The 14,655-nt window shown below is 42.1% G+C and overlaps 1 protein-coding gene across 1 annotated transcript; it reads left to right on the forward strand.

Annotated features, from left to right (window-relative positions):
• The first annotated feature begins 9,446 nt into the window (after positions 1–9,446).
• On the forward strand, positions 9,447–10,449 carry LOC111895565 (chlorophyll a-b binding protein 5, chloroplastic). The gene is made up of 2 exons (XM_052767317.1): positions 9,447–9,631; positions 9,720–10,449. Exons 1-2 carry the CDS (start codon positions 9,486–9,488, stop codon positions 10,369–10,371), a joined length of 798 nt encoding a protein of 265 aa, XP_052623277.1. The 5' UTR covers positions 9,447–9,485; the 3' UTR covers positions 10,372–10,449.
• Positions 10,450–14,655: the final 4,206 nt, after the last annotated feature.

The raw sequence follows: 14,655 nt of genomic DNA on the forward strand, positions 1-14,655 counted from the left end.
ACGCCCCTGAAATGTCATAAGCCCCCGACCATCGGTAACGAACTCCGATACCAACCCAACAACTCGCTCTCTCTTCTGGTTCTCCGATCTCACGACCTCAGCCTGTGCTCCACAAATGGTGTCCAACACCGGAGCCATCACGGTCAATCACAAACATACATCTCGCAATGGGGCGCTCTCCGCCCTGCGACTCAGTGCATCGGCTACGACATTAGCCTTGCCCGGATGGTACAGGATCTCACAATCATAATCCTTGACCACATCCAACCACCTCCTATGCCGCATATTTAGGTTAGGCTGATCCATCAAATACTTCAGGATCTTATGGTCCGTGTATATCGTACACCGAACCCCATACAGATAGTGACGCCAAATTTTGAGGGCGAACACCACTGCCCCCAACTCTAGATCATGGGTGGGATACCTCGTCTCATGAGGCTTCAGCTGCCTTGATGCGTATGCTATCACATGCCCTCTCTGCATCAGCACCGCTCCCAACCCCAAGATCGACGCATCACAGTATACCACAAAGTCCTTCATTCCCTCCAGCAGGGCTAACACCAGGGCTTCGCATAACCTTTGGCGAAGCGTCTCAAAGGAGGCCTGCTGCTCGGGGCCCCATGAAAAAGCGACACCCTTCCGGGTCAACCTGGTGAGTGGCACTGCGATCTTAGAGAAATCCCTGGTAAACCTCCGATAATAACCTACCAACCCTAAGAAACTCCTGATCTCGGAGGGTGACCTCGGCACCTCCCGACTCATCACTGCCTCAACTTTGGCCGGGTCGACCAATATCCCTTTCTAGTTAACGAGATGCCCTAGGAACTGGACCTCGCAACTAGAAATCACACTTGGAGAATTTTGCATAAAGCCTCTCCGATCTCAGAACTCCGAGGATCTCCCTCAAATGCTCCTCATGTTGCTCTCTAAATCTCGAATATACCAAAATGTCGTCGATGAATACAATCACCGACCGATCCAACATCGGCCTGCACACTCGGTTCATGAGATCCATGAACACTGTCGGGGCATTGGTGAGCCCGAAAGGCATCACCACAAACTCGTAATGCCCATAACGCGTCCTGAACGTTGTCTTCTGGATGTCCTCATCTCGCACCCTTACCTGATGATATCCCGACCTCAAATCGATCTTGGAGAACCAAGATGCTCCCTGTAACTGATCGAACAAATCGTCGATCCTCGGCAACGGGTAACGGTTCTTGACCGTCAGCTTGTTCAACTCCCGGTAATCAATGCACATCCGGTGTGAACCATCCTTCTTCTTGACAAAAAGGATAGGCGCTCCCCACGACGAGCTACTCGGCCGAATAAATCTCTTTCCCAGTAGCTCCTGAAGCTGCGAGGATAACTCTTGCATCTCTGGAGGTGCAAGGCGATAAGGCACCTTGGCGATAGGCGCGGCCCCCGGAACCAAATCGATACTGAACTCCACTTGCCTCACGGGAGGCACACCCGGCAACTCCTCTGGAAATACATCTGGGAACTCACACACTATCGGAACCTCCTCAACTGACCTCAGCCTCTCTGACTCAACCCGCGTATCCATCACATATGCCACAAAGCCCTTACAGCCCTGTTGTAGACACTGCCTCACTCTAGCGGCTGAACAAAACGCTGACCCAGAACGTGTACCCTCGCCGTACACCGTAAGAACTCCCCCACTAGGGTCTCGTATGGTCACCAGCTACTGCTCGCAGTCGATAACCGCACCGAATCTGCTTAACCAGTCCATGCCCACGATGACACAGACATCACCCATCGTAATAGGAACCAAATCAATCAGGAACTCAACACCGAAAATCTCGAATACGCACCCACGGATCACCTCCGTGGCATATATCACCCTCTCGTCAGCTATGGAAACTCTCAGAGGCCGACTCAACGCCTCACGACTAATACTGATATGCTGACTAAAAGCCAAAGATACAAAAGACCGACTCGCACCCGAGTCAAATAACACCAAGGCAGGTACAGAATTCACAAGAAAAGTACCAGCCACGACATCGGGCGCTGCGCGGACCTCCTCCGCGGTCAACTGAAAGGCTCTCCCTCGTGCCCTCGGCGCCTCGGCCTTCACTGGCCGACTCTCGGTAGCTCTGATGGCGGCAGGGGCAGATCCCTGAGGTGCTCCCTGAGCTGATCCGCGCAACTGCGGACACTCTGCCTTCCAGTGTCCGGTCTGGTTGCAGTGAAAACTAACTGCAAACCCCTTAGGGCGGTCCTTGGCCATATTCCCCTCCTTGCCACACATGTAGCAAGATCCAGCCCTACAATCTCCATCATGAACCTTGCCGAACTTTCCACAAGTGCGGTCCTTCTGGCTCCCTGCTTTGGGATCAGCGGGCTTGACCCGCTTGGCTGTCGGCTGGGACTGTGCCGGTCTCCGATCCTTCCCCTGAGACTCCGCCTCCTCCCTAGCCTGAGTCTCTAGCTCGATCTCCCTCTTCCGGGCATTTGCCTGAAGCTCGGCAAATGTCCGGTACGAGGAGCTCGCCACGAACTCCCGTATATCCCTCCTCAAAATACTCAAATATCGGCTCATACGTGCCTGCTCAGTAGACACGTGCTCAGGGCATAACATTGCCCTCTCATGAAACATCCTGGTAATCACCGTAATAGACTCAGTACCCTGCTTAAGGGTCAGAAACTCCTGGGCCAAACGCTCCCTCTCCACCTGGGGAACGTACTCATCTCGGAACATGGCAGTGAACCTCTCCCAGGTCACTGCCGCAAGCTCAGCAGGCGTATAGTGCGCCGTGACAAACTTCCACCAGTCCTTCGCTCCCAAGCGAAGCTGGTTCAGCGCAAACCGGACTCTCAAATGCTCAGGAGATGAGCAAGTAAAGAAACACCCCTCTATGTCTGAAATCCATCTCATAGCCGCAACCGGGTCCTGGGTCCCGTCAAACTCCGGCGGTTTTGTGTTGTTGAACTCTCGGAACAGCAACGCATCACCACCCTGCGGCCTCGTGGCAGCAACAGTAGCCTCAGAAAGAGCAGCATAACGCTCGTCAAAAGTCTCAATCAACGTGGTCTTAATAGACCCAAACATCTCTGGTATCTCTGACCTGATGGCCGCAGCCACCTCCTTGCTCCTCATGGATGATCCGACGGATCTCCTCATCACTAGCCCCACTGCTCTCTGGCATAAGACGTGTCCTCACCATGATCTACCTCTAAAATACAACATACGATAATTTAGAAACCCATTCGAGCATACTTACACTCGACAACTCATCCCTCCTTGACCCCTGGCCTCCCGAAGATTCTTACTTGGACTGTACACCGCCCCGGTGTTTTCAGTAGTACGGGCCCAATACTACTGTCCGCACCGTATCAGTATACACCCCAAGTCCTCCTCTTCGGATCCCAAGTCCCAAGTACTCTATTATGCATAATCCACTCTCTAACAGATCTCTCATAAGCTCTTTGCTGCTACCTACTCACTCTCAAGCATGTCATAGCAGCTCACCTCTCCCTAGGCTAAGGCATCACAAATCAGGCCACTCTAGTCCTAATAGGAGTACCTAGCCCACTCTAGCATGAGAATACATCATATCAATATCATAACATATAATATAAGGGTATCTTGGGAAATCACCGTTCGGGTGCTGACTGATCGTACACACGACTCTGCTCTGCGTTTTCCAAAAATCTTTTACTCTTTTTGAAAATATTTCTCAAATCCTCAGTTTGAGTTCAAATACGCCCGAAGGTGTACTCGAATCCCTCAAACCAAGGCTCTGATACCAACTTGTAACACCGTAAATTTCAAAAACAATTTTCGCAAAATTCATTCATTATTCATAAAACATCATTGTTTGAAACTCAAATTCATAAAAAAAATCCCAAGATCTCATAACATAAAAATCTCGTGTGTGTACTAATCAGGCCAGCGCCTTCCCGCGATCCTCACTAGTACCTGAAACAAATAACACCAAACACTGTAAGCACAAAGATTAGTGAGTTCCCCAAAATACCACACGTAACACATACTAGCCACTTGAGGCTATAACTATGTGGGTCCGTGGACCCTACTTTGTGAACCCTCTAGTTCTAACTCTGTGAACCTTCCGGTTCTAACTCTATAAGCATGCACGGCATAACTCACATAGAAATAATGCAGTACAACACATATCATATATATATATATATATATATATATATATATATATATATATATAGCATACAAATACTCTGTCACATAACTCTGGTTACCTACTCAAGGTAAAGTATAGTGAGAAGACTCACCTCGCGTATCTCGGTAACTCGTAAATCCCTGAAATCACTAGTGCTTGATCTCCCGAGCTATAGTCCTCCTATAACACAAATACATCTCTAATTAACACTTTCCCAACTAGGGTTGACTAACCCTATCAAGTCAACACCGGTCAACTCTGGTCAATGGTCAACGGTCAACCCAACTCGCCGAGTCTGGCGTGGACTCGTCGAGTCTCTATGGGGACCCGATTCCTCTGAGTCCCTTCCGACTCACCGAGTCACTCACCCGACTCGGTTACTCAACCCCTGATTCGAAATCACTAAACAACCCGCACCAACTCGTCGAGTCTGCCAATAGACTCGGCGAGTGCATTCCATGCACAACCCCAAACGACCTTCTGAGGTCAGATCTGTTCCACTAACTCATAGATCCAGTCCTTCCAAGCTTATTTATCACGTAAAGTTCATGTCTTGGTGCTTATATCACACCTAATGACTCATAAATGGTGTTTTAACCTCAAGCACAAAGATCCCAAACCAAAACCTCCATGGATTCATAAAAAGCTTGGACAAAGGGACACTTTGGACCTCCAAGGGTCCAGATCCAGAACCTAACTCGCTTAAGGGACCAAGGGAGCACTAGATCTAGCCACAAAAGGACTCAATAAGCCCTAAATCAACATGAACATCACCTCAACAGAAAAGGGTTCTAAAATAGTACCTCAAACGTGATGTTCTGGACCTCAGATCTTCAGGAAGTTAACCCTCTTGCTTCCTCTTGGCTATAGCTTCCTTTCCCTTGCTAGACAACACCTCCAAGGTCAACAATGGCTCCTTCTCTCACTCCAAACGCTCAAGCTCACTAGGGTTTTGCTCTGGGGGCTGGTGAGCACAAATGACGGCCATAAGCCCCTTTAAATAGGCCCCAGACCCGAGGAATTAGGGTTTCATTAAACAACGTGGACTCGCCGAGTCCACTCTTGGACTCACCGAGTCCAGAAGCGAACCCGCATACAAAAACCACGACCCTACTCGGTGAGTTTAGACTCCAACTCGCCGAGTCTCCTCACAACACCCAAAAATAAAAGAATGAAAATAATACCCGGGAATCCGGATGTTACATGGAGGTTTTTCCTCTTTTCCAAAAAAACGTTTTACGACCGATTTTAAGGCCATTTCACCAGTTTCAACAAGAAAAATCAAAAGAAAACATGAGATTATAAAGAAGAATACCGATTTCAGAAGATTAGGTGTGTTGCGGCTGTGCGAAGTGTTGTATGACAGAGATGCTCAACGGAGGAGGTGTGCGGAGACCTGAGGGACGCCGACATCAGTCCTTTGACGTCCGAGATGCAACGTCAAAGATGCAGGGGTGGAGCAGCAGTCGGATCCGACGACGACGACGATTGCAGTGAGGAACGGAGACGACACCGGCGACGGAGATGGCAGGGAGGAACGAAGGTTCAACAGATGGTGATGGAGGATTTGGCAGTGTCCATCGATGAAAAAGAAAAAGGTGGAGGCGTTCTAGTGAGAAGAAAAGAAAGACGTGAATTAGGTCAGTTCCATTATTTTTTTTTTTCAGACGCGGATATAAATCTGAAAAATTAAGAGTCTTTTATCCAATTCAGATGTATTTTTAAGAGGTTACCAAACGAGCTACATCTGAATTTTTAAGAGGTTACCTTTTAAGTTTTTAATTAAGAGGTAAACAAACGGAGCCTTAGAGATACTATAAGAATCGATATTTTTTAGATATTTATATTGTAGAATGATATTTTTTATGTAAAGGGCATTTTGGTCCTTTTGATTATATTTAAAATTGTAGGATGATATTATGTGTACTAGATGGGTTTATGATATGTTTAGAAGTTGTCTAATGTGTTATGTTGGTTGATGAAAGGAATAGAGTTGACATAAATGAGATTGGGATTGAAAGGTATTAAAAATGGAATTGAAAGGTTGTTTCCAGCCTCACCACGGCACAGTGAGTGAGGCGGTAATTTTGGTGTTTCTCTATCATAAGTCGTGGGCAACGAGCTTTGCTCCGCGATGTGGTGTATGGGCATCATGGTGTAGTGGGAAAAGTAGGTTGCTAAGGAGAATGGTTGCTACAACATGGCAAAAAGGGAGACTGTAGGTTCCACATAAAAAAATGTTGAAATTGATCTTTATAGCTCATTTAGGTAAATTTGCAAAGTACACAAAATAAATCATTACAACATACAAAAAAATTTCTAGCTTCAGCATCAACCTCGATTGAAATCGGTGTATATAGGAAAATTAGGTTTTTTGGGTCTGTGTGTAACACTCTAAAAATTCCAACCTATTTAAACTTTTCAAAAACAACCCAAATTCATAAAGTTATTACAAAAAGGTTTTCAATACATTTATTATCAGAGTATTTTCCAGAAACCACATCGTAAACACATAAAACTCGAGGAGCGGTACGATCATGCATTTGCCTTGCCACGGTCTCCTGAAGTACCTGAAACATTTAAACCACGACTGTAAGCCCGAAAGCTTAGTGAGATACCCCCAAAATACCAACGCCATACAAACATAACCATATCATATAACCGATACAGAACAGCCATGCACTTCGGGTCTACTGTGTGACTGGTCCGCCGCACCGGCCTACAGTCCACCTGGTCCACCCTACGAGTCTAGCCATATACATCGAGTCTACAGTGTGATTGGTCTGCCCACACCGGGCCTTCAATCCACCTGGTCCACTCTTTGAGTCTACAGTATGACTGGTCCGCCCGCACCGGGCCTTCAGTCGGCCAGGTCCACTCTCCGAGCCTCGGCACATCTGGTCTTCCCTCGTGGGGCCTACAGCCTATCCGGACCGCTCGCTGGGCCTGCGGGATAACCGGTCCGCCCTGGGTATGTTGGCCTACAGCACAAAGCAGGACCCGCCACAACCCAACTCCAGCCCAACAACCATGTGCACATAAATATACAATCATATAACAATACGCATCCAATCAAACCGATCTAGCATATCACATAACATAACATCATCCTAACCAGGATACCGACCTAACCGGTCACTAGCATAGCATCATCCTATATACCAGGATACCGACCTTAACCAGGTCTCTAACATATACCATCCTAACTACCAGAATGCAAACATAGCAAAGCAATAACATAACAACAATACCCGAATTACAATCCGATAAAGGGTCGGCCTTGGTGCCTTACACCCTGTTGATATAGAGAGGATAACTCACCTCGCAACTGCTGACTGAAAAGGATAAGATCACGCTGCCCCAACCTCCGACACGAACTCCACCACTGATCAATACCAAAAGACTGAACTCAATAAATACCCATAATTACCAAAATACCCCTGGAAGTCAACTGGTCAACTCTTGGTCAAAGTCAAAGTCCTCAGTCAAAGTCAACCCTCCTGGCTGACTCTACTCGCCGAGTCAACCTGCTGACTCGTCAAGTCCCCATGCTCTGAAACTCCCATAACACGACTCAACTCGCCGAGTCGCCCCAAGACTCGCCGAGTACCACTAGCTCTTAACCCATACAGAGGCTTTCCAAGCCATGCAGGGTCTCAAATCCATAGATATACTCTTATACACGCCATCTATCACGTAAAGTAGCAAAATTTACGTGAATCCAAGGAGATCTAAGCATAATACACTCTTGGCTAAGGTTTGTGACTAAAAGGCTTCATCAACAGCTCTTGAACAGGGACTTTATGCTCTTTTGGATCATCACTACTCTAGATCTGAGGTAGCAACCTCAGATCCAACCTTCAAACTCAAGATAGCACTAGATAAATTCCCAAAAATCCCACAAATGATAGATCTAGATGGATAACAGCTCAAGCAACGAATCCTTACCTCCAAAGAAGACTCCAACAGAAGAATAAGCCAAAACCTTGCAAAGCCCCTTGCTCCAAGCCTCTTAATCTTCAAAGATTTCTTCAACCAACACTCCCTCAAGACCCAAATGCTCTCTAATTCTCTCACACACGAAAATTAAGGTTTCTGGACTTCAAGGGGGAGCAAAGAGGCTGGAGAGAGGGTATTATGTTCTTTATATAGGGCTCAATCCCTGGGATTAGAGTTTTCTCCACACAACACCAACTTGCCGAGTCCAGCCGCCGACTCGCTGAGTTGGCCACTTAACACGCAACCAGAATCGTGACCCTACTCGCCGAGTCCACCCATGGACTCGCCGAGTTGACCATTCACATTTTCACTTTAAACCCTAAACTTGCACTCCTAAACTTAGGATGTTACACTGTGATTTATATGTTTTGATACGTGAAATAGAATACATTTTTAGGCAACCACGTAATCACCTTTGTAGGTGTTGAGAAGTCCACGTTATGTTTATATTATGTCAAATATACAATGTGAACAAATTGTCATTGTTGATAATGGCACAGTGAAGCTTTGGGAAAAAGAAGAAAGATGTGGAGAAGACATAAAGGTAGTGAGTCTATAGTTGGAGGACCAAAATGGAAAGTAAAAGAAATTTTTGGGTGCAATGACAAAATTACCCTAGCATACATTTTGTGTGAGGGCACTTTACAACCAAAATTAAATAGGCAATATGAAATGAAGCTTAAAAATAAGCACCTTTCTTAGAATAAGATTTCTATTTTGACTAAGAGCATTGAACTTCAGCAATTCTTGGATGTCATTTTTGAAGTTCAACCATCGTTGAATTTTCTTAAATATGTTTCATTAAACTTTATAGAGTTGAAAATTATAGAGTTGAAAAAGATGATAAAGTTAAATGTAAAGTAAAATTCATGACGTGGTAATCCATTAAATTGTATAGAGTTCAATGTTAGAATGCCAAAACCAACAAAAGTGCATAAACACATGACCTTTCATAATGTTTACTCATATTAAATTTCATAATATAAGCACCAAAAATGTTATAAAACAATGAAATAATGACAAAACTCGCACAAAAAAATAATAAACCTTAATAAATAATAGCTAAACAGATCATATTTGTAATTTGCTTTATTATTTCTCGTTTTAATTTTTTGTGGCTCAAATCAACGGACAAGAAATTCGAGACCCACATGGCAAAAGAAGAACCCATTTCACCCTCAATCAGAAACTAAATCCAGTACACCAATAAAACGATGCTGACGTGTACTCATCCTAATCCATCAGTCTTTGTAAATTCCATATATAACCCTCCAAGGCTCCAATCCTCTACCATCTACAATCATCCTCTTCATACCCCTCAAAGAAATGGCAACCACTGCAATCCAACAGTCAGCATTCGCCGGCCAACAGGCCTTGAAGCCACAGAACGAGCTCGTCCGGAAGACCGGCAGCTTCAATGGCGGCCGCTTCACCATGCGCCGCACAGTCAAAAGTGCACCGCAAAGCATTTGGTAAAACTCACAAATCGATGTTCTTCTTGTTTCCAAATTCATATATCGATACCAGAACTAACTAACTGTAATCACCATCTTTAAACAGGTATGGACCAGATCGTCCAAAGTACTTGGGCCCATTCTCGGAGCAAACCCCATCATACTTGACCGGTGAATTCCCCGGTGACTACGGGTGGGACACCGCCGGACTTTCGGCTGACCCGGAGACATTTGCCAAGAACCGTGAGCTCGAAGTGATCCACTCTCGGTGGGCCATGCTGGGTGCACTCGGGTGCGTCTTCCCCGAGCTTCTCTCCAAAAACGGTGTCACATTCGGTGAAGCAGTCTGGTTCAAGGCGGGTTCCCAGATTTTCTCAGAAGGTGGCCTTGACTACCTTGGAAACCCTAATTTGATCCATGCCCAAAGCATTCTTGCTATCTGGGCATCTCAGGTTGTCCTCATGGGGCTCATTGAAGGATACCGGGTTGGTGGGGGTCCGCTTGGTGAAGGCCTTGATAAGATTTATCCGGGTGGGTCTTTTGACCCGCTTGGATTGGCTGATGACCCGGAAGCTTTTGCTGAATTGAAGGTTAAGGAGCTTAAAAATGGAAGATTGGCGATGTTTTCTATGTTTGGGTTTTTTGTTCAGGCTATTGTTACAGGGAAGGGTCCGATTGAGAATTTGTTTGACCATCTTGCTGACCCGGTTGCTAACAATGCTTGGGCTTATGCTACCAACTTTGTGCCCGGAAAATGAGTGTAAATTGAATCCTTTGTAAATTCGATAACTGTTATGCAACATTACAAGATGAAATGAAGCTGTTTTGTCGAGAAACTATTGCATTTCATATGATATTCCGTATGAATTCATTATTTCGCAAAGATGCTAAAAGAAAATTCTATAATTTGCAATAACAAACTATCTTGGAGTAACTCGGAAAATGTAATAGAAACAAATCATTGTACTTGTATTATTTTTTGAAAAAATCACAAAAATAGCCTTAGCCATTTTTGTGAATGACATTTCAAGTTTTTAACCAAAAATTAATCATTTTTAAAAAATAGTCATCAAAATTGCATGTGGGTGCGTGTGATTTCATGCCCCTCATCTTTGATTTCAGAAAATGGGTTATAATTTTGATACATAGCGCATAGTATTTAACTCCTAAAATTAGAAATGTATCCTAATTTTCATACTTTCAGGTTAAATAAATTTTCTCTACTCTCTCCGATGGCTCAAAAAGGTTTTCCCTCCTATAACTTTGTAAATTATCTTTTTTTATTAGATTTCATGCATTTACATATTGCTCCTTTCATTTAAGGAGAAAAAAGAAAAGAAACGGAAGGATTTATAAAAAATCATTGCTACTGAGTTTAGTTAATGGAAACAAAATAAGATTTTTATTAATCTTCTTTATAAATTGTCCTCCCAAATCGGGAGGAATCGGAGAGAAAGAAAAAGAAGATCATCCTTTTTTGTTTCTTTTTTTCATTTTCTTTTCTGTTATTTCCTTTAATGAACTCAAGAGCGGAGTAGGAAAAGCCTTTTACTAGTTTTGCGTAAAAAATAGCACGTTTTGGAAAATTTAGTGAGGAAATCGCAAGCGAGGAGTGTCACATTCAATTTTGTGCTTTAGTTACTTGTATTTCGTGCATTATGACTTGTACACTTGTGATCTCTCTATCACCCGTGATTTGCTTTAAAACGGTATAAGTCGTTAATGCATACCTCATGTATTAGTGACTTGTACAGTCATAAATGGCATGTCATATTCGATAATTTGTTACAATATTTTTAAAGCATGATATATATTATTAGATTTTTTTAGCATTTGAACAAAAATGTTAGTATAGTTGTAAACATTAAAGGTTCGGAAAATAAACTTTTCTTTAACTAGATTAGAAGGTGCATATCATGATTTATTTCAGGCGAGTACAGTTGGACACTTTTTAGACACACCCATAGTGACAAGAGACGAGTTGCTTCCTCATGAAATGTTCCTCCATCATAAGCATCCCAAGTTCCAGGTAATTAACACCTTTGAGGTAATTGACACCTTTGAGTTTTGGTAATTCAAGTCTTTAATAATGAATTTTGAGGTGACTACGACGTGGAAAAGGATGCACCATGACGTGGTCAAGGCCAAATGAAACGTGCATTCATTTAGGTTTCCACTGCGTGGCAAGGGGCTGTGAGACTTTTGAATGTTGACTTTTACTTTGACCATTGACTTTTGACCAACTTGAGGGTTTTAAGGCCATAGACTGAGGATTTGCCTCTATTCGATGTATAGGTGGCTTATAGTGTCGGTTCTTTCCTTTGTGTGGGTGGTGTTGATATCTGTTAGCTTACAAGTAAGTTTTTTCATTATATTTTGTACTGAAGCATGTATCCCTGTGTGTAGGTTGTTGTATGCTATAGTGATATAATAGATTGGGATCTATATGATTACCTGTGTTTGTTCGTTATTATTTATTTGATTGCATATGTCGACATATTATGGTTGGGTTAAGGTAGTCCTGGTTTGTGACGTAGGCCAAGATATCCGGACATTCCAAGTGTTTTGTAGGTCTCGCGAGGCAGACCATAAAGATAAACCACGAACTAAGATTGATTCGAATCAAGGCACCGATATAAGGCGACAAACTAAGATTTATATTGGATTTGAATTCTTCTCATTACTAAAGATAAACATCAGTAAGCATTAAATGTTGATTTTATCACATAAATAAAGGATAGCGGTTTCAAAGGTAAGTATAGGAAATATATTCGAAAAATAATATTTTTCATAACTATTTTCTTAACAATATTAATTTTTGCACAAGGGGGCATCGAATTTGTTTTATTCAAGTGTGCACTTCACGGCACTTAACTTGTCTAAAATCAAATTAAGAAATAAACTCCATCAATAATCTGTAAATTCTATCGTACTAAAATGAAATAAACTTTGACACTAAAATCACCAATATAATATTAGATACTATATATTTACTTTGATCATTTGAAGCAATGGCATGGTCAATCTTATCATTTGTTTTCTCATTTTCCATCCACTTTATGCTTCTTATAAGATCTTTAATTAAAAATTTTAACCATTTAAAGATTTTTTTATAAAGAACACTTGGATGACCCTGTGAAACGACATCCAAAATAAATTAGAAAGAAAAAGATCTTCAAAATCTTCTATCTGAAACCTCAAAGAAAAGAATTAAAACAATTTTGGTTCAAATTTAACATGTTATTTTAGAATCCATAATGATCTAAACAAAGTTTTTCATAGGCGTCATATGATTATTCGGCTAAAATGTATTAAAAAATCATGTGAAATTATGGTATATTAACTAAATCTGATTCCTAATAAAATAAGTAAAAAGTGTAGCATTATTATGAGAAAAAAAAAAGATTGGAACCTCTCATTCGGCATAAGAACCTTATTAAAGTCGCAAAGACAATCAAAATACTTAAAGTGATTGAAATATCGTCTTAACGTTTGTAATTACGTTTTGCCAATGGCGGATCAGGAAAAAAAATCAGGGGTTGCATAAATTTTTTAAGAGTTACACTACTAGAAAAAAACTCATTTCTGAAAGCAGTTTCTGTTACAAAATCGTCAATTAACTGAAGAATTTACATTAAATTCACAATTATCATATTTGTAATGGATTGTCAACAGATCCGTGACAGATTTGTGACGGATTTTCACGAAATTTATATTTGATAAGAAAATTTGAAGAGTAGCTCATGCTACCCGTGCAACATAGTAACTCTGCGTTTTGCCTGTAGATCCTTAGGCACATAAACATTAACAACCACTAATCTATAGAGGTGACAAAATTGACACGACACGAAATAAACGGGTTTTGGTAAGATATTTCAACCCGTTTAAATAAACGGGTTGACACGACATAACACGAAAATTAAATGGGTAAGGTTAGGGTTAAGAATTTCAACTCGAATATGACTCGAAAATGACCCGTTTATTTATATGCAAGTTTTTTGAATTATTTAAATAAACTAGAAAGATATAAAACCAAAAGCATAAGTAAAAGAAAACCTTCGAATTGAGTTGTTTTGTAATGTTGAAATAACTTAGCCGTCTAGATCAAGATTTCATTTCAGTTTTTCCATTCTCTCCCAAACTACCCGGTCTCTTTCCCCACTCTCACATCCTCATGAGTTATGACCTTGTCATCCGCCTCCCCAACTCCCACTCTTTTAATTTTGTCATCTGAACTTGCTATGACTTCATCTATTCTGTCTCCAAACAATTCGTTTTTCCTTTCCGGCTACCAAACTCCTACTCTTTCAACATGCTCAATCTTTTAACCTCACATGACACGACATATTTCAATGTATAGCCCTAACCCAAAACCTGTCACGAACTCGACACGAAAATAAACGGGTTGACACAACACGACACGTTAATTAAATGAGTTGGGTTAGGGTCAAGCACTTTCAGCCCGTTTAGTGTTTCGACACAACACGAACCCTACACGACACGATTGTCGATTGCAACCTCTACTAATCTACATTGGATCCAACAAGAAGATCCACTAGACTAACATTGGGCTCTAACAGCCTAGCTGTTCATGAATCAATCATGTCATGAGCATTACGTAATGGGCTGGCATGTATTCGGGCCTTTCTTGGACAGTTTTATACGGGCTGTCATTCTTGAACCAAAGATTCATCAACATCAACAACTATTGTGTTATCTTACCCCATCATGGCATCATCTATTCAAATCATCTTTTTTCTATGAAGAAAAATCATTTGTTTCACCTCTTCATATCCAAACCTTCTTCATCAATTCTTTACATAGCATAATTTGCTCATCAACAAGATTTACCACCTACAATCGTGTAGCATCCTTACAAAAGAATTCATCCTCCGAAGAATGTATGTATATATAGAACCATAAAACCTTTCTAGAGTCAAATGAACGTTATAATGATCCCCATAATTATATTTAAAAACATTTAGTTAACAAATATATATTCAAAATACCAAGTACGTTTTACCTCGAAATAAAAACCAAAA

Source organism: Lactuca sativa, chromosome 9 (assembly GCF_002870075.4).
Source record: "Lactuca sativa cultivar Salinas chromosome 9, Lsat_Salinas_v11, whole genome shotgun sequence".
Classification (NCBI taxonomy): Eukaryota; Viridiplantae; Streptophyta; class Magnoliopsida; order Asterales; family Asteraceae; genus Lactuca; species Lactuca sativa.

Bases quoted from the DNA above. Each gene is read 5' to 3' on its own strand.
- LOC111895565 (XM_052767317.1), top strand. From the start codon at position 9,486: ATGGCAACCACTGCAATCCAACAGTCAGCATTCGCCGGCCAACAGGCC. The intron at 9,632-9,719 runs GTAAAACTCACA...ATCTTTAAACAG, and splicing joins AGTGCACCGCAAAGCATTTG to GTATGGACCAGATCGTCCAA.